At 40.8% G+C, this 19993-nt stretch overlaps 1 protein-coding gene across 2 annotated transcripts in view; it reads right to left on the bottom strand.

The window, feature by feature from the left end:
* The window catches only part of LOC133345552 (disintegrin and metalloproteinase domain-containing protein 12-like), a 158691-nt gene that overhangs the window by 131965 nt on the left and 6733 nt on the right, over nucleotides 1–19993 (bottom strand). For both annotated transcript variants that reach the window (XM_061556434.1, XM_061556433.1), the window contains exons 2-3: nucleotides 15259–15389; nucleotides 1032–1105 (exon numbers count right to left, since the gene is read on the bottom strand). In XM_061556434.1, the coding sequence (XP_061412418.1) occupies nucleotides 1032–1105; nucleotides 15259–15389 (205 nt within the window). The remainder of the gene's footprint in view (nucleotides 1–1031; nucleotides 1106–15258; nucleotides 15390–19993) is intronic.

Below are 19993 nucleotides of genomic sequence, written 5' to 3'. Positions count from 1 at the left end.
CCTTGTGCCAATAGGGACTGCTGCCACTGGGGGTGCCCTTTAAAAAGTTTGAGATAAGATGTGCTATGAAGTGCTAAAATGCCCAGGCGTATAGGGCACTATATGAAAAATAAATCATTACATTGAGCCTTATAAATATATATAAACGAATACATGAAAATATGAAGGAAATGTAAAAAAATGGCCACGTAATAAAATACTGTGATTTCAAGGTTATTAATATAAAGTAAAAACTGTGAATGTTTATGAAAAAATAAGAGTAGGTTTTACCCTTTCTGGCAATAAAACAGGTGTTAAGATGTTCAAACACCAAATAGACACCTTTTGCAAGGAATCAAGTTCGCATTAACCACACGTACTTGTGGTGAACATGCAAACAAACATGCTCTGACGGTACTGGCAAAACAGGTCCCATTTTGTGAACGTTTAATTGAAACGTTACATAACGGCAGGGTACAGCAGCTTCAGATGGAAGTTTAAATTAGAGAGTGTTGTTTTTGGGCTTTAAAAACAATCGAAGCTTGCATCCAATGTGAAGAGAGTATTGAGCTCGTCTGTCTCCTTTCTCCTCTCTGCTAGGCACAATGAGTCGACATCATTCAGTGCTGGAAGCGATTGCCCAAAGAAAGAAACGGAATAAAATACCGTTCCTTTCACGGTAGGGATGCAGGGGAGGGAATGCTGGGTCACGAACAACTGGCACATTTCAGTTGCGCCTCATAAGGGCAAGAACATTCTAAACTGTACATAACCTAGCCAATGCTCGCACGAGTGTTCTATGCGATAACACTGGACACGGAGAAAAAAACGAGTAAGCAAATCTTAGAAATGCGACGCAGTCATTTGAGTCATACAAAACAAAACCCATCTTCTGTTGTGAACGTAAATATCACTCGGCATTGACAGCTGTTCTTTTTACCCCTGTGGCATTTCTGGCATTGTGCCTTCCTAACGACCAAGCAGTCTCTTGTTACAACTCGGTTGTTCGAGAGTTCTTTCAAGTGTCAGGATGGGCATGATAGCACACTTACGAATTCCGTTCCACATTTAGAAGAAGGCTTTTCCCTTCCACTCTGAGCCGGAACGAGGCCTCCCGAGGGTATGTCTGCAAGCGGTAAACAATGGGCAGAATTAGTCACTGCAGGGCATCTGTGGACCATTCATATCACACTCAGACAATGAATAACAAACACAATATGCAGTAAAGCAAATTGGAAACGCTAATAAAATTATGCATAATTAACTACTTGGACTTTAAGTGCTACCATGAAGAATATTGGCTTTCATTAAATAATTAGGTGGATGTTGGTCCAGGTACGCTTGACAAGTTACCTCTGCCGTGTGTCAACCAGCAATCACACTTTTAATTAAAGCCAATGCCCCGATTGACCACAATTAATTTTACAACATTTATAAATGTCAAAGTATTTAAATGCAGTCCATTACCTGGTACGTGTTTTTAATGAAACCACATTCTAAAGGAGCAGAGTATACAATGCTTAATGTCGCTATTATTTAAAGCATTTTGGTTAGTTTAACCAGTGACACGACGTGAGTACGTGGCCAAGTTGGGTATGTGTCATTTAGAATAAATCCTGGTGCTAATCCACATTAAAATCCCCAAGATTTTGATCTTAAAAAGGTCACACTCGTTGCTGAATACATAACAACAGCGAGGAATTATCTCACCAAAGTCAATATAAACGACAAGGAAAGTGTTTCAATTTCCCATTGGAGGCTTACACTTGATAATGCACGCCGGCATTTTGTAACCTTGTCTTTCTGAGACCTGCTGTTATATATATATGTATGTGTAGATGTGACAGGTATCCCATGGGACTTAAGTGAAAATAACCATTAAATTGGTGGATTTCAAAACCGCCAGACGGAAATCGTGATGGATAGATGATCAAGGATTTAACCGGCCGTAAATAAGAGAAAATGTGAAAGGGGACATCTGCTGTTCGCTAGGAAGTTCTATTCTGAGCTATTGTATATTAAATAATATGCAAAATCCGTCCTTATGTGCCATCGTTCAAAGCTTAATACAGATGTGCATAAAAAAAAGCATTTTCAGTTTTATTTGGTATATAAAACTATTTTCCATTTAGAAAGTCCTCATGGTGAAGCATATTTTTGATTGCTCAATCAAATATATTTTTTCATCTGCTGCATGGTAGTATTGCAAAGAAGAGAGTTTAAACCTGATAATAAATAAATAAATATGGGATTGAATTGTATTCCACCGAGGTGGAACATACCGCTTTATTTTCGCAACGGTAAAATCTTAACATCCCACTGTCACCCGTGAACCACAGCGGAACCTTTGCAGGCTTGCAAAATCGTAAACGAATCATCTTTGAAACTGAAGCATACAGCCCAGATAATTTCAAGGTCATTTTATCACAAAGTACATAAGATAATGAGCTAATGTTAAGGCTGATGTTTTTTTTTCCTTCCATAAATGCCGGGTTACATTAGCATTTTTAATAGCTGCAAAGATACACGTGCCTTTTCATAATCCTGCTATCTATAAATTCTGCAAATTCAGCACCGAGGATATCATGGTTATCACATTTTCATACAATGAACTTTACCTGGTGGAATGATCCTGTCAAGCACAAAAAATATTGCATTCGAGTCAAGCTGTTTGCAGAATGAGCTATATATCTAGGGGCATTGCAATAGAGATATATGTTCAATCTCATATATGGTAGTCTAACAAGCACAAAAACCTATCGCTTTTTGAAAGCACATAATATAATATCATAAAATGAAGTAATCATAATACAGTGCTGGTAATAATAATTTACAGACATTTGTTTCTCTAATATCTTATTTAAATAAAAATAAACACTGCTAAATGTGTAAATATGTATTAAAAATGTTATGCTTGTCATTGCAAAGCTATATGTTTAAATTCTTTCAGAGAACGGGCACAGTTGAACAGGAAAATCACCATTAAAAAAAGAGTACATTCATTAAAAACACACAAAGCTCTTTTTGAAAGCCACAGCTTGCGGAAGGCCTCCTGAAGGCACGTCGGTGATGGGGTTGTTTGACCATACTTCACCTTGCTGATCAGTGGGGGTTGGTCAAGAGGTGGGGGGTTGGGCAGCGGCAATTAAAATACCACTTAAGCTAAGGTTTGGAATTGAACTCAGGTCGCCGGGTCCATGACAGTGCGCTAACCACTGTGCCACTGTTCCCACAAATTCCGCCGACTCAACAACCTCTGCCTCCCCGCACTTGTCCAACACACCATACTCTTTGGTTTTTTCGGTAAAGTCACGTAGGTAAAAAAATGTACATTAATTAAATCACGACGTTTCGGGCGCAACACAAGCGTCCTTCTTCAGGTGGGGACAACTTAGTGAAAACACACCGCGTACGTGTGTGTGCGCTTAAGTGTGTGTCTAAGTGTGTGCGACACACTTATTTTAGGGTATATTTTAATACAATTCAGAGCCCTTTTGTCAATCCAGTGCTAGATAAAGTTATCTCTCATGCAATTTAAAACGACATTTTTGTTCTATTAACAGGTAAGGCCCACTGAGCTACATAACTAATTTTCAGAAGCGACCTGGCCACAAATGATTGTTCAACGAAGTGGCTTATCACGTGTGCATTCAAAGCAGCCAAATACTCTGAATGTACGTTTCTAAATCTGTAGAAAAAAAAAAGACGCAGAGAAAAATCCACGCAACCACGGGGAGAACATGCATACAGCAGGCATTAGGGTCGGGGATCGAACCCACGCCCTCGTGTAGACCATGCGAGGTAGTTAGCATCTCGCCACCGTGGTGGTGGAGGTCATCTGACTACGCTTCACCATGTGGGTCAGTATGGTTGGTAGAGGCGAGGAAGGAATAGGGTGGGGGCTGAATCGTTTTAGATAAACACTCGCTGCTGAAGTTCGCTGTTACCAGGAATTGAACTCAGGTCAGCCTTGTTTATACCGCAGTCTGCTCTCCAAGAGCAATTTTTATCTCTATAAATATCGAGGGCCAACGTTGCGTACGAATTGAGGATGGCAAAACTACATCTGGTTTCCAAAGAAGCTCCACACGATGAGGTCAAGTCCCCGAGCTTGATGCTGAAACATGTGCAGCTCCATGTAAAATCTCATTAAGGCTCGCAACAAAATTCTGGTCACTCCTGGACGCTACTTTCATCATGCTACGTCAAGTATGTTTACAAATTGCCACTCTAAAAACAACAATAATGTGGTCAAAGTTGTAATACCTTGTCATATGATGAGTGGATGCACCCAGCTCCGACTCCCACTGCACTTGATATAATTTATTAAGAAAACGGGTTGATTGATGATACAGCACTCACAATTTCACAATAGCCACTATGTACCATGGTTGTTATCCACGTGAGCTTCACTCAACGACTCCTTCAGCTCGTGTTGAGAACTCTACAACACTGAGTTTTGTCTCAGCCACACTCTACTCAACCACCACACTTGCAAGTCAAGGCATGTCTCTTTCTGCTTCTTTCCACGCACGACTCGACTTTGGAATTCCCTCCCGCACCGGTGATACAAACTACGGATGTGTCCTTTCCGTTAAAAGGTAGGTTGACAAAGCTCGTACGTAGATTGACATGTAAATATAGATTTGTTACTAACAGCTAAATTATGACAGTAAAATTGTAAAATTCGCATTGTGCGGTTAAGACTGAAATGTCCTAAAAAAATGTCGTGATAGGTTGTGATGCTGAGTTGCTGGCCGTTTAAAATGAAAATTATCAGTATGCAAACGCGCTCAGCATGACTGCATCTGAGTAAACATCAACAAAATATCTGCAAAATCACAACACAGCTTGTAAAAATAAAAAAACACACGTACATATAATGAGCTTGGAAGTTTACCATCATTTCAATGAGGGTGTAAAAGAGGGGTCAAGCATGGTGTTGTGTATGACAAGAGGGAGTGATCACAATCTTTATTCCACGGGGAGTGCCTGGGTAATAGCTCGTGTGTCAAGACAAGCTCCAAATCAGTGATGATGGAGTGCTTGATTCCAGCCACTGCCACATCGAGGTCTTTGCCGTAATTGTGCATGTTATTTGTCAATTTAAAAATATGCATCGTATGGTTGATTTGAAATGATAGCATCCCTTGTTTTTTTAATACTCATCATGAAGAGATGCACTAAAATGTGCCCCCAAATCTCTACGTAAATCCACGCTTAAAATAGACTCGCACAACATTTGCAAATGTTACAGCTAGAAATATTCCCAATAAACTGACAGTGTGCGGTATATATTTAAGTACTTCGTTGTTGTGTGATGTTCATGTGCCCTGCTGCCCTGACTGTCTTGTTAATCTTCTTGATACTGCATGAACATGTATATGACATTTGTATAAACATACCATGTTATGTTGTATTTAAATAATATATCGCATGACACCTTGGATGCGCTTGTAAACGGAATGTTCCATCTCAAGGGATTCATATTCATCATCCATGGCCAATCCACTACTTTCCAAAGCCGCCACCACCATCTCTCGCAGCCCTGCGATGTAATAATCCACCGAGCACCTGAACACATACAGGTTTCATCACTCCATCTCCTAGATGGATTACCCAGGTAAAAAATGTTTGGAAATTGTATTTTTTCCCCATATTATAATGGTAACACTGTACCAGTAGCGGCACATTGGGACCCAAGGATAAAATGCGCTTTACAAATGTGAATTATTATGAATTCCACATTCTAATGGCAGGAATAGGTCCATCGAAAAGTCCACAAAAATGTCTGTCGTTGGCTTCCCACCTCGTGCTGCAGATTTGTCGAGTGAGCTAAAGGGCTAAGTTAACCATGGCTGGGCTGTGAACTCACAATCTCATAATTTCAAGGGTGTTGGTGCTATCAATTCAGTCGGCCAACAACCCTGTCCTGTAGTGTGACGTTGCGTAACGGTTGGGCATACACAACCTCAGCAGGGAGCACAACACAGTCAATGTTAAATAAACTTTAAACAAATCCATAAATATGCAACCTATATGAGCTGGGATAGAAATCTGATTTTTTATCTAACACGCAATCAGCTCCAGTACTCTAGCTCTCACCCCTGCGTGAGTGAGGAATAGCTGCAACGTTCGTCGCTTACTTGCACTAATATTTGCAATTTGTCCAGCAGCCTCCAGCTATTGCTGGCAGTTTATTGGCATGACGATGAGAGCTTAGCTTGGGAGCAAAGCACCCTGGAACATCCCCCCCCCCCCGTGCCACGGGGCGAAATTGAGCAGCATCTGGTAAGACGAACACGGTTAAGTTAATTTAATGCCAAGGCCCAGGCATATACAAAACAAACAAACTATAGAGTACCATTGGAACCTCATTTGCCAGTAAAAAATATGATAATTGTTTTTTTACCCTTCTATCTGGCAACAAAACTGACACCTTTTTTTTTTACAAGGAGTCATGTTTACATAGACCACAATACCTGCAGTCATAATGCAAACAAAAAACATAACTGATAATGTGCACTGTCCTTGAAGTTGATTGGTCCACACCCGAGACAGCTTTTCTTAGAGCCTAGTCTCACATGGGTTGGACCAGATGACGCCAAAAGGCGCACAACTCAAAGACAATACACCATTAGAGTATGAGAGCTCGGGGTAAGCATTTACACCATTGGAACCTCATTTGCAAGTAAAAAATATGAGGAAACAAAAGAAAAAACACGACTCTTTGTAAAAAAGGTGTCAGTTTTGTTGCCAGATAGAAGGGTAAAAAACCAATGATCAAACTATAGAGTACCCTCCGAATGTGCCATTCACTGCAATTACGGCGGCGGTCTTTGAATAACTCGTGACATTTGTAACAAGTAAATAAGTGCATGCGATGACAATTGATTAGGAGGTGAAGCGAATAATTCAGCTCGTGTGCAGGGTGCTGGGTGGATGATTACAAAGCAGGATCGTGAGAGATAGTGACGGTTGAGGAGGCCTTCATCCAGCGGTGGATTGATGATGGCTTATGTTGATGATGATGAAGATGACATACTGCCATTATTCTCTACCAATGGCCGTCTCTAAATCAAACTCTTTCTTTTCAGACATCAGTACAAGACAGCAGCTTGGTACAACAGCGCAGGGTTATAGCTGGCCAATTCGTAGAAATCCCTCAAATAAGAAGCCACACAGATTGTGTGCAGTCACCAGGAATATCGGCAGACAAGAAGTCAAGGAACTCAATCTTGGGAAACAGCACCCCCCCTCACTCCGGCTTATTAATTGCCCGTGAATCTTACACGCTTTAATCATGCTCACGGCCAAGGAAGTGTATTCTAATTATAGCTCCTACTTAAGGATGTTTTGGTAGGTTAGACACCAATTGCAATGCATCTTCCCACCAACGACTTGATGCTCGTCTCGATAAGTGTAGTATTTGAGGAAACAAAAGAGAAAAAACCGCTATACACAAGCGCGATAATCTCGGTACACACACACGTAATGACGTAATTATACCAAATAAAGGACATTATATTTCCGATTAATTACATTCAAATATAATTATTCATGTAAAGCAGACTCGCTGTGGACTGAGGTATCGGCGGACATGCAAAAAGGTTGGATAAGTGAACATCTACAGGAAGTACTGGGTCTAGTTACACCACAAATACTACTCTGGATGTGTGCGAGTTACGTAAACCTGTACTGTATGATGTTGTGAGGTGACCAAGAGATGACAGCACAGCAACGGAAGCTTGCATCCATCTGTATGGAACTTTCAGTGTCTTTCTCTCGTTCGATACGAGTCCTCTGGTTTTCCTCCCATGAGTCACAGGATGTTCAATTGAGTTTGGACAAACATCCCAATACATGATCCTCCTAAAGATATCGTCTTAAGACTCTGCGAGGACTTCCTCGGATAAAGGGCATTACCGTCGTCTTAATTTATTATAACAAAATCAGAATGCAATCGCCGTGTAATATCTTGCGTGTACATTGTATATGTCGTTTAGGACTCTGCACGTGTGTTTTACTTTATCTCAGTTTGTACTATTTAGGAACGGCTTTTAAGAGATCATAGTGTTACTCAGAAATTATTTCTCGTGTCGATTTAAAGCTTTCGTGACTGCAGGGATTCATCTTCTTGGTTCTTTCGGTAGAGTCACGTAGAATGGAAATAATAAAATAAGAAAAATAAAACATAATAAAATAATTCTCACGACGTTTCGGCCACAACGCAAGCAGCCGTTCTCAGGTGCAGAACAGGTCTGTCGGGAAGACAGTCTGAATGAGTCTGAAATTCAGACTGTCTTCCCGACAGACCTGTTCTTCACCTGAGGACGGCTGCTTGCGTCGTGGCCGAATTATTTTATTATGTTTTATTTTTATTATTGTATTATTTCCATTCTACGTGACTTTACCGAAAGAACCAAGAAGATGATTTCTCGTGGTTTAACGACGTGTATTGCGATGTCCGTGCTCTCAATCATCGGACGCATAAATGAACTCAAGCCTGGCAATTTCTGAAGCGTGAAGGTTAATAAAATAGACGTGGATTTTGATACGTGGATTTTACTGCTCTCCGTCGCTCATCCAGTTAAAGTGACAGAGGGAGGTTAAAAATATAGCAAGGCTATTTTCATTGTCATAAGTGACCACTCACCGTAGTGGTGGTTAACCGGGCCTGAGTTCGTAGCATGATGGATGAGTTTTTGTATGAATGTTGATCCAAACACAACATGTAATCCATAATACACAATATTTTCCATAAATCAGTATTAGCTGCAGAATGTTCAAACTTACCATTTTATAATCAATCTATATTACGATGGTCTGATGTTAATAAACACAATAATTGGCCATGTGTAATACACACAATTAAAACGATTCTAAGTTTGACAAGAAAAAAATGTTACACAAATTATGGGTCGCAGTCGTCTGCAATACAACAAATCTCGCCCATCCCAGAGAATGTGCAGTCGTTAAGAATGAAGGCGTTCAGGCCTAACCTGTTTTGGCCATCTGAACATTCAGAAGCCCAAAGAGTAGATCCTGAACAGCGTTTCACGTTGTGTCAGTTGGAATATATTACAGTTTTTTTTTTAAAACGTGTCAAGAAGTCATCAAAACCATTGACAAATGTGTTACAACGTTGCATTATTCAAACGCAGCCAGTCACACAATGACAGATGACATGAAGCATGTGCTAAGTCCTTGGCGTGTGCATGCCGAGATACGCAATAGAAATGCAAAGGGGTCTTTGATACGATGCAAGGTTGCATCGATGGACCTCGTAAAAGTTCCATTGGAGTGGCACTTTTGTGTGTGTTCACTGCTGGGATTTGAAGGCACCAAAGTCAAGTCACATCATTTCTAAGTTCTCTAGAACATTAAATATATTTCAGGAAAACAAAAAGGGTCCCTGCTGAAAAACAATGGTGGCATTTTGCCAGCCATTTGTTTGAGGAAGCCTCACTCTACTGATGAGAGTAAATTTCGAACGCCGGTACAGAGTTTGCTTGCTTTGAACCAATGCTGCTCGAAGATTTACTCCCAGAAGGCCGTGTTACCGACAGCTTTTGTCAAAAATACTCTTATTTTTTTCATGCGGAGAGACAAACACGGGAAGAAGGCATTATTTATTTTGTCATTCGCATTCTCCCCAACCGCAGCTCAACGAAGATGTGTGTACTAAAAAATAGGTCAAATAATCACAAGCTAATATTGTTACTGTATTTAGTTTGTGTTTAAGTCAATTTGTGAGACAACTAAAATATTGTTTTATTTTAAAACATTTAACAGAATGGCATAGTTTGGATGGAACACGTTAGAAGACATTCCCATGTAAAATCGAGAGAATACCATGACAACTTCCCATCACTGTTTATGTTCTATCGGTTTGATTAAACAATCCCGAGTTCAAAATAATAATACGGCATAGCAACTCACAGAACAATCTATCTTTATTTTATCGCTCTTCAAAGGCATTATCTTGAAAATGCTCGCAGCACAATAAGAGGTCACGACATTGTTATTTTATAAATAAAGTAATTATTTTGCCATACCAGCCTGGGAGCATACAGAACCCGGAGAGCAGCTAACGTTTGTGCTGATCTTTTTTCCCCTCTCCCCAATAAAAATCAACCCCCAGTGATCGGACATGCCATGCACAGTCCCACGCGGGGACATGTTAAGTATTTCAAGCTTGGTTTCTACCATGTCCCACAGCAATCCATTACTCCCCAGAGAGACTCCCTCAGTCCTGACCTCTGGCCATTCTGAATTTACCCTCTTGTGGCTTTGCTTCGAGTGATCTCCTCCAGGAAATTGTTACAACATATCATTAGTCTGCAAGGCAGGTCTGTTTTGCTTTTGACACCCGTATCTTAAAATGCACTGTTAATTCATCAAGTCAACAGCGCACGCTGACCGTTCACAATTGCACCGAAATAAAATGCAACGCTATGGTGAACTTGCCAATTGTATTCTCCAAACCATTTGGTTGGCTCCAGACTATTAATAACAACGGTACACCACCACCATCACCAGCAGCAGAGTTAGCTATGATTAATTCATGTTCTGAGGCTAGCCGGCCAATAGAAAAAAAAATATATATATAGTTACAGTAGTCACAATAGTGAAACACTTTCACGCGATTTACAATTAAGCCATTGCCCTCCGTGTGAAATATGCTATGAATCTTTTTGTCTGTTACGTCCTCCTGTGCGCATGACTGCTCTAATGATGCGGCAATGGGGATGGACATTGCAGTGAACATCACCACCCAAGGCTTGAGAAGCAGCCAGACCCTGCACTCATTATAGCCATGCACACATTTTTTTTGCTTGGCTTGGCTATCCCATTGCAAAGGATGAAACAAACAGAGAAAATAAAACTGGCAGTGTAAAACACCGCAACTTAATGCTCCTGAAATGTGATGATGATAAAATTCAACCAATATAGTTCAACACGGTTGACGAGCAAATCCAAATTACAGCTCTCCTTTCCGTTTTCTTAATGCCGGCACGTTAATAACATTACATGCAATGATACAAATTTTGGATGACCAACCAAAGGGTTTCCACGAAAGCGTCATTGTAATTTTCAAAATAAATATTCTTCAATATTGATTCTAATTTGACGTTCATTTTTTATACTGATGAGCCAACAAAAAGGGTGACGCGTGCAATGTATGATGCAACACACACACATGCCTCAAGCTGTCTCTCAGAGTGAATCTCGAGTTTCTGAGGTCCAAACTGGTAGCTAAATTAGAAACAGGGAAGGCTGAGCCTTCTGAATCAAGGCAGGACTTAATGACTCCATGGCTTTCCTTTATTCTTAACCAATGATCTGCAAAAATAGCTATTTGCCGATGCTACAGACTTCCTCATTATTTGCACAAATCAAAGGCAAACCTGAGCACGTACAAAGCAGTGCCGCCTGTGCATTTGATTTTGAAGATGCAACGATTCATCAAAAAATAGGCCATGCCGCTAATTTCATCGTAACTTAGAAGGTTGGTTAAGTTTGTCAAGTAAGACAACATTTCTTCATTGCACAATTTGTATGCATGTATTTAATTATATGTATTATTTTAATGAGCATACAAACCAACATTCATCAGTGCAGATCTTCACATATAAACAAAGATATGTACTCTTAGTTCTTTCGGTAAAGTCACGTAGGTAAAAAATGAAATAAAAATTAATAAAAATAAAACAATAAAATCACGACGTTTCGGAGGCAACACAAGTCTCCGTCATCAGGTGGGACCGTCACAGCCAGATTTGCTGCATCACTTGAGACTTGTGTTGCCTCTGAAACGTCGTGATTTTATTTTCATTAATTTTAATTTCATTTTTTACCTACGTGACTTTACCGAAAGAACTAAGAGTATGAATCCTTGCAGTCACGAAAGCTTCAAATCTAGAAACAAAGATATGCTTTTTGTCAACCAGCCTACTTGGCTTTCCAAAGCAATATTATCAACGGCATGTGTTTAAGCCAGCAAATTCTGGACCTGTCTCAACCTTCTGGGCCTCAACAGCAGTCAGGCTTGTTAAATAAATGTTGCTGGATCAACAAATGTCATTGGTAAGTGCATTACATATCAACTACGAGACCCCGTTCGATGCATGTGTTCGGCAATGCTCATAGATATGTGCACCTTTTTTTGCATCTTTCTCCTGCACTGCTTGAATGTCGGCCGAATCAAGTTGATAAATTGCCCTTGCTGCACGGGCGAAAAGGTACGGTCACTTTATCAGCACAAAACACTGAGGCTAGCTACCCATCTGGCACCATGACACGACCACAAGGAGGATGGATGGCACGTTCGATGTTAACAAAAATAATGTAAAAAATTAATTAGTATTGTTTAAACAAGATGTGACCTCATAAATAAGCATATAACTGTTTCACTCAGATAGATATTCCTGTGAGAAACGAAACAGTGGTTTTATAACAGGTATGCGTATTCCTTCATTCAGTAGGATATGTGTTTGTTTTTAAGAATTTTATTTTTGGCACCTGCCTTTAACTATTCTTAGACACGTAGCAAGGTCACCATGCAGCATAGCATGGCGGAGTTCTAATACACGGCCACAAACCATCATGTTATTTCTATTATCTCCAAAGCTATCATTCTCACTCTGCACACGAAAAGTTTGGGTTGCTCAGACTCTATGAATATCCTTTACACACGTAGACACAAAAACTGCTGAAGAATCATATCCTTGGCGCAGTATTTTGTACAATACCTGAACTGTTCCTAGGCCACCACCTTTACCAATCCACACTGACCATCATGGTGAAATATGGTCAAACAACGCCATTAATAATATAATTAACACGGCATGGTGAGGCCTTCATTCGGCAGTGGAATTACATAGGGCTGTACATTAAAAAAATATCTAATTTTAATGGCCTGTCATCCTTCATATCATGATATTTATACAATATGCATCAGATTAAGTAACAAAGATGTGTAATATAATGGCAGAATTGTGTTCAAGCAATTATATAATTGTACGGACCATGACATACACCCATAATTAACATCTGGCTGTGTGTAGAAGAAGCCGTTATGTGCCGCTAAATATTGCTTCAAACATTATTTGGCCCACTGTTCTGAATGTAACGTGGGTCACGAAGGGCTTGTCTTGACCACGTTGTCAATGTGGGGCTATAACTGTAATCTTCTTAGATATGCTGCAACTAAATTAAAATAACCTTACATTGAATATTCCATATTTCATTGGCAAATGATTTACAATTCAGCGTAGGCGAGTGTAAATGAAAAGATATGCTGTGATGACAAGGATGCATTTATATCTTCCAACAATGTACAGGTACATGTACGTGACTTTACCGAAAGAACCAAGAATATGAATTCCTGCAGTCACGAAAGCTTTAAATCAAAAATGGACAGGTACTTCATGAGCACGGAACAATGTGCATGCATAATGTTCGTTGATTAACATATCAAGAACTCAACCGGCAATCAATACCCATTGTCATTTTTATGCATTCATTAACCCCCCCCCCCCCCACTTCGTACGTGAAGGGCTCACAAGTGACGTCATCACATCTACACCTCTATTTAAGGAACGAAACAGGAGGATTTCTCCACAAATCTGGCTGTCGCCTGATGAAGTTAGTTGTAATTACTGGCGAAACGTCGTACTCAAATTGTAAATATTGTGGATTTGCTCTCCAACACACCGGTGTGCTGTACCAGTGACGAATTGGCACGTTCTGTTTAAGTGACAACCTTCACTAATTGGCTGTGTCGGGTGGTGGCAGGTTCAATGGCACATTTATATATTTACGCGATCTAACCCCAAAAAAAACCCCTATATTAAGGTGTAAAGGGGTTGGAAGGTTTGACAAATAGTGGCAATTTCTGCACGTTTCAGTAAGAGTGATGATGGCCATGACAATGATGCACTCAGTTACAAACTACTTTAGCAAGTTGAGATTCTACAAGGTGATTACAGCACAGAAATTGTGTTCACGCTAAAGCTTAAAATATATACACATTATACAGTGTATGCTTTGCGAAAATGGCTGGTAATACTTGTTTTTTTGTCAGGAATGTTTCCACCCTAGAGGTTCAAGATTAAAACAAGTTGGACGCAAAGGGTGTTTAAACACAGCAGCATCTCAAAAAATGTGTACAGCTGAAGAATGATAATCAAGTAAATCGGTCAAGGAGTGAAGGTGAGGGCATCTTTTGCTTGGTGAAATAATAAAATGTACATGTACAGCTGCAGAATATGAAATCACCAAAATATAAATGTATGTATATATATATTTGCCTTTGTATGTAGCGGTTGGCACGCTTGCGCTATGAACCCAGGAACCCGAGTTCGATACTCGCTCACTGCTAACTGACGATTATCTGAACCGGTCCTGGACCTCCGCCTCAAATGAGTACCTGGTGTGGTGTTTATACATCACCACATGGGAGACAAAGGCGGTCGGGTGTGGTGCTGGTCACCCACCCCCTCGTGTAGTGCTAGCTTTCATTAGGTACTGGCTAACAGCACTTGCCCCAAACTGTTACTACAGCGCCTTTGTCTTGTGTGTGGAAATAGGGAGCGCTAGAATTGTGTATAAGCATGCTACGTGACTAACACGGTGATCTGAATTCCAATCCTAGGCCTCCCCTTGGTCGACTCAACCTTAAATGAGTACCTGGTGTGGTGTGTAACAGGGCTTGTCACAACAGTCGTTATGGCTGCAGAGAGATATTTTCTTCATGTAAATGGGGACATAGTCGGTGCATCTGCCAGTCAGTCATCTCAGTCAGTTAACCCACAACACCTTGGCCGGTCCCATAAGCTGGTGCCAGCGTAAGTCATCGCCGCTGAGTGGTGGCGAATGGTTGCCTGCCGTTGTTGTCTTGTGTGAACAACATCATTTGAAAAATTTGAAAAATGATGTTGACGCAAGATACAGGAGTGCATCTTTGAATGAAGACAATCGCAGCAAAAATTCAGGTTTTGAGATTTTAGAAAAAAAACGGTAATGGAAAGAGGTGAGCGTCTTCACTTTGCCTTTGAAGCGGCGGCAAGTGAACAGTGAGCAGAGCAACATAGGGAGGAAATAAAAAGTCATGTTTTATTCCATCATCAAATGAAAGACAGTTAATAATGTTGGGAGCCTCGAGCCCACGACTTGCTTATCTTTGAATACAAAACACATCACATTCTCGACCTGGTACACGGCAATTCGAGTATGTAACATGAAACAGGATGAATGGATGTGTGCAGTGTTTACCTCGGCACGTTGAACTAAGCTCTTGGACCCATCTGCATGCATCCTGACAGGAGTTGTTATTTCATATTTGTGAATTTGGCTCAGGTGACTTCCAATTCCCCCACGTAAGGTGTGCAGCACACCGCGGGTCTCTGCGGGGAAAGCAACGAGAGATAAAAAAACTCAACATGTCAGACGGAGGTGTAAAAATAGAAGATACTTTTTTTTTCGTCAGCAGCCCACGAAACTCTTTGTCACGACGAATTCCGCAGTTTATGTATTTTGAACGTCTTTTGCGCCGCACGTGGAAAACCGCACTAGTTAGCGGTGCAGGGGAAGGGCAACAAACTAGAAACAAAAAGCAGTTCGAAAGAAATTAGTTTTCAATCATTTTCTTGGTTCTTTCGGTAAAGTCACGTAGAAGGGAAATAAATATAATTCTCACTATCTCACAATTTTTATTATTTTATTATTTCCCTTCTACGTGACTTTACCGAAAGAACCAAGAAGATGAATCCCTGCAGTCACGAAAGCTTTAAATCGAAATTTAAAATCATTGTTAAAAAGTGCATAGCTCCAGTGGCTTCCTAATGTCGGAAGGAAGAGCGTTCCAGACGGCTGCAGAAGCGCATCTGAAAGCGCCACGCGATGCAGTGACCACCTTTGTTGGATGGTTAGCCAAAAGCCACTGCGAGGATGACCGGAGTTCGCACGATGGTTTATGCTCTTTGTGTGTAATGAGTGCAACCTTAAAATGCATTTGTTCGGCAACCAGAAGCCAATGCATCTTGGCGAGCACTGGACGGAACATGATCGCATCTGTGGATACCACACTTGATGTGCGTGCAATATTTTCAATCGTCTTGATTGTAAATTATTGATATGCATTCTGCCCCCCCCCCCCCCAAGATCGATATAAGGTAAAGGTGCAGCCCAACAAACTGCTCTCTGGAAGGAGCTCCAGAGAGCCCCCACCTATAGGGTCTTTTGCCTACTCTTCCATGCTGGCCAAACACATTGAAAAGTTGGGAGTCGCCCACACTTTGGTCCATTGCATGTGTTGAGCCACTAATTGTGGTGCACCCATTTGTACTAAACTAACTAGAAATACAAAAAAGAATGTTTTACCAAGTAAGGCCCACTGAGCTATACAGCTTCCCGTGATCCAATCGAGCTGACATTTTGCACACAGACTCGTTGTACGTGACAATTTATTTTCGTGAAAATTTTTTTCCTAAATTTTACACTTTTTAGGAGAAAATAAATTATATTTAATTACCAATTGCTTAATGGTGGCAGGCAATCATCTGACCCATAGGTGGCAGCCATCTCAAGCCAGAGGACGAGAGGACTCTAGCCGCCACGCATATAAAGGATTTATAGTGAAAAACTTTGTTTTTACGGGTTAATTTTTGTCAGAAGCGACCTGACCACAAATGATAGCTCAACAAAGGGGCTTATGGCGTGAGAAACGTATAGCAGCCAAATACTCGAAACGCATGTTGTTCTTGAATGTGAACGGAAAACCCGGAGGACCCGGAGAAAAATACACGTGTTCACGGGGAGAGAGACACGCACACTCCAAATATACCGGCATCGTTAGGGTCGCGATCAATCCCAAAACCTCCTGCATACCAGGCGAGGTAGTTAACATCTCGCCACCACGCCCCCCACTGCCCCCACTGCTGGAAGGACAGAAGTTGCGGGGGGCAGGCGAAAGAAACTCGCACCACTTCCAGAATATCGACTTGGACTGGCGACCTCTGGATTGCAAGTCTAGGCGACTGATCATTACACCTCGGCAAAGTGCCTGATAACTTTAACAATTGTATGTTGCTTTGTATCGTTCAAATCCACATACTTAAAATGAAACAGTTGAGAAGAAAATATGCATTTCATGTTGTGCTCTGTTAATAGCATACAGTTAAAGTTGAAAATGCTTACTGATGTGTAAAATATTTAAATCCCTGTCAAGATAAACAGCCACAGATACCATAAATATTGACAATATGACAGTGCCGTCCTTGAATAAGGATCTAGTGATGATAATAGATTAAACCAGTCCTTTTTCTATTTTTCCCAAAATGCTTGCAAGCGAATTCTTTTGATAAGTGCTTTCTAATGCATCACAGCTAAGATGCTGCAAAACAGTCACTCTGAATGGATTTACATGCAGTGGATGCCGAGGATGTGGGTTCATTAATCTGCATGGCTTCCCATTGTTTTGATGAATGCAGCGACATATGAAAAACGTATGCCTTTTCACTCCATCACCACTCGTCTTTCCACCTGTATCAGCAAAACTCCCTTTCAAAAAAAATTTTACCAATCACGCCGGCCTTCAAGTGTTCGGAACATTGATCTGCGTGGAAGATCTGAATGCGGCCATGAAATAAGATGGTATTGATTATAAAAAAAAAGCAAGAGCATATCTGAAGGGTACTCTGGAAGGAAGGAAAAAAAGCACCATAGGCTGAGCAGTGAGATGATGTTTTCCCTTAAAATATTTTGTTATAAAAGATTGCTGCTTTGAAGGCCCCGAAAAACACTGTTGTATTTAATCAAAATTGTTACGTTTTTTTACATGCAAATTAGTAAAAGGGCAAAGGTGCAGCCCTGCAATGTCTGCTCATGTCACTGCTGTGTCGTTAAACCCGCCACCACCCGACACAGCCAACTAGTAAGGGTTGTCACGTAAACAGAACGTGCAAATTCGTAACTAGTACAGCACACCGGTGTGTTGGAGAGCAAAGCCAGGACATTTAAAATTCGTAACTAGTACAAACCTTACTAGTTGGATGTGTCGGGTGGTGGCGGGTTTAACGACACATTCATATATTTTCGCGATCTAACCCAAAAAAACCTGTATTATGGATGATATTGGTGTTAAACTAAGTCACACATGTGACTTATCTAGTTTCTCTCCAAGTATGGATGAATTGATACTCAATACAAACCATACATAAGTGCATACTATAAACGGAATACAACTATCAATGAATATATACCCTTTCATTAAAATGACACTTCCAATGTGCGGTACCATATTAGCAGTGGCTCATTACAAGCAAACATTAACAACGAAACTAAATTATGACGAGAATGCACGCATCATTTGATGTATACCATTTTCCTCGGCTTAAAAAAATTAACGTGAATTTCATGAACCAAGTCAAAATATGTAGATCTACATTGTGAAAAGAGTATTCAATTCATGTTAACATAAAAATGAACTGACTTTGCTCGATATAAATGGGAATGGTTAATGCCCGTTTTAACACTGTTGAAATTAAAAAAAACGTGCAAAATCTGGATATTATGGTCTCTTTGTTATACATGATATATGAAGAATGTGAACGCTACTGTACATTGAACTGTAATTATGTATATTTTGAAATTATTTCAACAAACGTATTAAAATTACCATTAAAATATAATTAGATTAAAGGTGATTGTCTATCGATGCACCCGTTATTTAATTTGAAACAGAAATTAATTGAAGTGCCCATCATATTTTCATTATGATTTTTAAATTAAAAAAACTAATCGTTCTGTAAAATAATCTACATCTAATGCGCCAGATACTCACTATTTCTTATTTTATAATTCTTGCACCATCACTAGTCGTGCTTGGCAGTAACCACCTGTGTTTAATATTCTAACTAGTTAAGCAAGCGTCACTGATGCATTGCACCCTGAATACAAAACAGCTGAGAAACGAAGTTTTCCAGAAACTTTTTTGTTTCAATGACTTTTGTTAGTTGATATATATGATTTTCGTCAGAGCCCACTACTTTCACACAATGATAGATTACAAATATTTTCTCCTTGTCAAGAAATGAAGGCATCCCTTGGACAGGGGAAGATCATCGCAAGTTTATCTATTTATTTATTTACTTATTCTGCAGACCACTTTCCACTGTATTGTAAATCAGGAGCATCTTATAATGCAGAAAATATAGTAATAAAAAATGTGTTTGCCTATTTCTTAATTTAGGTACCAAGCTGTGCAACGTACATGTGTCAGCTAAAACCATAACATATTGGGCATACAATATCAAGCTACAATCTATCTGCTGGTGGATGCAGACCTCCTCAAAGCTGCCACCACCTCTCAGCATCCTGCGATGCAACAATCTGACCAGTACCCGCACATGAACAGACTTAATCGCTGTAATAATCCGCGGAAATATCAGATATGCTTTAAACACATTCCTGCGGAGGGAGCTGGTCGGAACGTTGGGTTGCTCGGTCAATGGCCAGGGTCAACGGCGGCGTGGTGTATTCTGCAAATGACTGACTGTGAGGGCGGGCACAAGCCGGCGTGAGTAGGTTAAATGTTGAGTTTTATAAGGGCACCAGGGGGTGACCAGCCCCTCTCCACCCAGCCCCTCCCACCCCCCACCCAGCCCCACACTCCCCACCCAGCCCCACACTCCCCACCCAGCCCCACCCTCCCCAGCCTGTCCCCACCCTCCCCACCCCACCCAGCCCCTCACCCTCCCCTCCCCACCCAGCCCCTCCTCACCCTCCCCTCCCCACCTTCCCCTCCCCAACCAGCCCCTCCCTCCCCACCCAGCCCCTCCCTGCACGACGGACGGACACAATAATCCCCTGTGGACTGGTGTAACCAGGAGGTTCCTACCAGTAAAATTAAGGACCTATGGTGTGTACAAATAGAAGAACATTTGCTGACATGTGCACTCAATTGAATGCCCATCTCACACAAGTCTTAAAATGAAAGAGGCTTTTATAG

The sequence above is a fragment of the Lethenteron reissneri genome, chromosome 22 (assembly GCF_015708825.2).
Source record: "Lethenteron reissneri isolate LAM-NWPU_2019-01 chromosome 22, ASM1570882v1, whole genome shotgun sequence".
Taxonomy (NCBI): Eukaryota; Metazoa; Chordata; class Hyperoartia; order Petromyzontiformes; family Petromyzontidae; genus Lethenteron; species Lethenteron reissneri.
This window is presented reverse-complemented; position numbering and strand designations above follow the sequence as displayed.